At 36.9% G+C, this 2,590-nt stretch overlaps 1 protein-coding gene across 1 annotated transcript in view; it reads left to right on the top strand.

The window, feature by feature from the left end:
- The first annotated feature begins 1,047 nt into the window (after nucleotides 1-1,047).
- The window catches only part of LOC103681303 (lysine-specific demethylase 5D), a 10,372-nt gene continuing 8,829 nt past the window's right edge, over nucleotides 1,048-2,590 (top strand). Inside the window, exon 1 of the mRNA XM_040636012.1 lies at nucleotides 1,048-1,202. Within this exon, the coding sequence (XP_040491946.1) occupies nucleotides 1,101-1,202 (102 nt within the window). The 5' untranslated portion in view covers nucleotides 1,048-1,100. The remainder of the gene's footprint in view (nucleotides 1,203-2,590) is intronic.

Genomic DNA, 2,590 nt, shown 5'->3' with positions numbered 1-2,590 from the left:
GAGTCTAAAATATCTTGTGGAAAACACTCACTATAGCTAAGCTTTGGGCAAAATTTAGAGTATAACGTATTTTTCTGTTTTGTTTTAATCAGTAATACAGAGGCATATAAGAGAAAAATATGATTATCACATTTAGAAGATGTAAATTATTTAAGTATTAGTTGGAGGCCTAATTGGTATACCTAGTGCATAGCAGTTAGCTGATAATGGGATAAAGTGACTTAAGAGAAAACCCATGAACAGGGGCGCCTGGGTGGCTCAGCCGTTAAGCGTCTGCGTTCGGCTCAGGTCATGATCCTAGGGTCCTGGGATCGAGCCCCGCATCGGGCTCCCTGCTCAGCAGGAGGCCTGCTTCTCCCTCTCACACTCCCCTTGTTTGTGTTCCCTTTCTCACTGTGTCTCTCTGTCAAATAAATAAATAAAATCTTTAAAAAAAAAATGAGAGAAAACCCATGAACAGCGTTTGTTGCTTTTCGGACAGATGAATCTTAATCTGCATTATACATAAATATTTTGAGTTACAGTATTCTCTCTCTCCCCAAAAGAAAGATTTGCTTTCAGAAATAATGCACATTATCATGAGCGTGAGGTATTATGAGGTATCATGAGTATAAAGATGTCATGAGTATTGAGTCTGTATTCGTAAATGAAAGCAAATAACATGCCCTGAGAACACTACTGTCTTCTTATATATGCCTGGCACAGTTTGTCTTTATTCACCCCACTGCTTACTACTTACCCTGGCAAATCTTGGACTTAACAGGAATACGCGACCAGTGGTTGGAATCTGAATGTAATGCCGGTACTAGATCAGTCTGTTTTGTGCCACATCAATGCAGACATCTCAGGCATGAAGGTTCCCTGGCTGTATGTAGGCATGGTATTCTCAGCATTTTGTTGGCATATTGAGGATCACTGGAGTTACTCTATTAACTATCTGCATTGGTGAGTGAGACCCAAATGGCTGGGACGGATATTAAAACTTATTCCATGTGCAAGGATATGCCCAGATTTTATATATCTCCTCTTACCTGAGCAGGGGTGAACCGAAAACCTGGTATGGGGTACCCTCATTGGCAGCAGAGCAGTTGGAGGAGGTGATGAAGAGGCTGACACCTGAGCTATTTGATAGCCAGCCTGACCTGCTACACCAGCTTGTCACCCTCATGAATCCCAACACCCTCATGTCCCATGGTGTACCAGTGAGTACCTGGAAATAAGGGGCAAAACAGATTTAATGCCTGTGCTAGGGATGAAAAGCAATGAGAAGGACTTAGTTTCAGAGGAAATAAACTTACATGCATTTTTGATGTGGAGACTGGGTTTAGTCTCATATGTCTTCTTATCTTTCTGTACTGCTGTCAAGTTGCAGTCCTATATAGACCACTAGCGTATCCTTAAGAGGAAGGAAAAGGTGCAGATAGTTATTTGAATAATATAAAAGTTAAAAGCTAGAGTGTGGCCTTTTAATGTGCCTTCTGGTCTAGGATTGGTTCTCTCAACATCAGTGGGTATAAATTCTAATTTTATGAAACTTAAATTGAAGTTGAGGATTGTTTTCAGATTTGGGAATTTGTAGGATCGATTTATATCAGCCCGTTTTACAGAAAATGGTAAGCACCCAGCAATTTGTAGAAGGTAAAGTATTGCACTATCTTTTCAACACACTGTAATTTTGTCATATGTACTTTTGTTAAGGTATAGGTCAACTTCTACACAATTTTTTTATAACTCACGTCCATTTCAGTTTTTCCATCTTCAGAAATTGATCTGAATTTCTGCATTGTTCTTTCTAGAATTGATTGCATTTCCGAGACTTCCTGCTGTTACTGACATATTGTAAATTCTTGTTTGCACTTTTTCTTTCTTTTTCAACATTACTGTTGTCTCGTAAAAAACAGGTGATTCTGAATTGATGAAGTGGTGCAGCTGCCTAGTTACACCATTTGTTACTATTCTTGTCTTACTGTTTTTTTCCCTCACACATAAATTCAGCTACATTTGCACACATATTTAGGACTGAAATTTGTACATTTTACCTTCATTATCTAATTTGCCAGCGTACAGTTTTTTATGGTGTTGTCTTATCTCTCTCTTAATTCTGTAAAATTGGTAGTTAATATCCCCAGTTTCATTTTTGATTTAAATAATTCGAGTCTTCTATCCCTTTGTCTTCTGTATGTAAAGATTTGTCAGGTCTGTTAATCATTTCAAGGAAGTAGCTTCTTGTTTTCATTCATTCTCTCTTTACGTATTTGTTTTTGCTTTTTGATGAATTGACCTTTTTATCAGTATGTAATCTTCTTTATCTTAGTTTTTTACTCAGGCATATATTTTGTTTTATTTTGGAGTCACTTGCTCTCTCTTTCTCACTATTGTGCATGAAATAAATTTATCCATTGTTTCACTTTCAGACTCTGTGTCATTATCTGGGTGAGTTTCTTATAGATAATATAGAGTTTAACCATGTTTTCTATTCATCCCACTAGTCTTTATTTGAGAGTTTGATTTTAAAGTTTTTCGTATATTGTCAATAAGGGAACTTATGTCAATTTGTACTTTGTTTTTTGTATTTCATATATTTTTTGAT

Source organism: Ursus maritimus (genome assembly GCF_017311325.1).
Source record: "Ursus maritimus isolate PB19 chromosome Y unlocalized genomic scaffold, ASM1731132v1 scaffold_Y1, whole genome shotgun sequence".
Classification (NCBI taxonomy): domain Eukaryota; kingdom Metazoa; phylum Chordata; class Mammalia; order Carnivora; family Ursidae; genus Ursus; species Ursus maritimus.
This window is presented reverse-complemented; position numbering and strand designations above follow the sequence as displayed.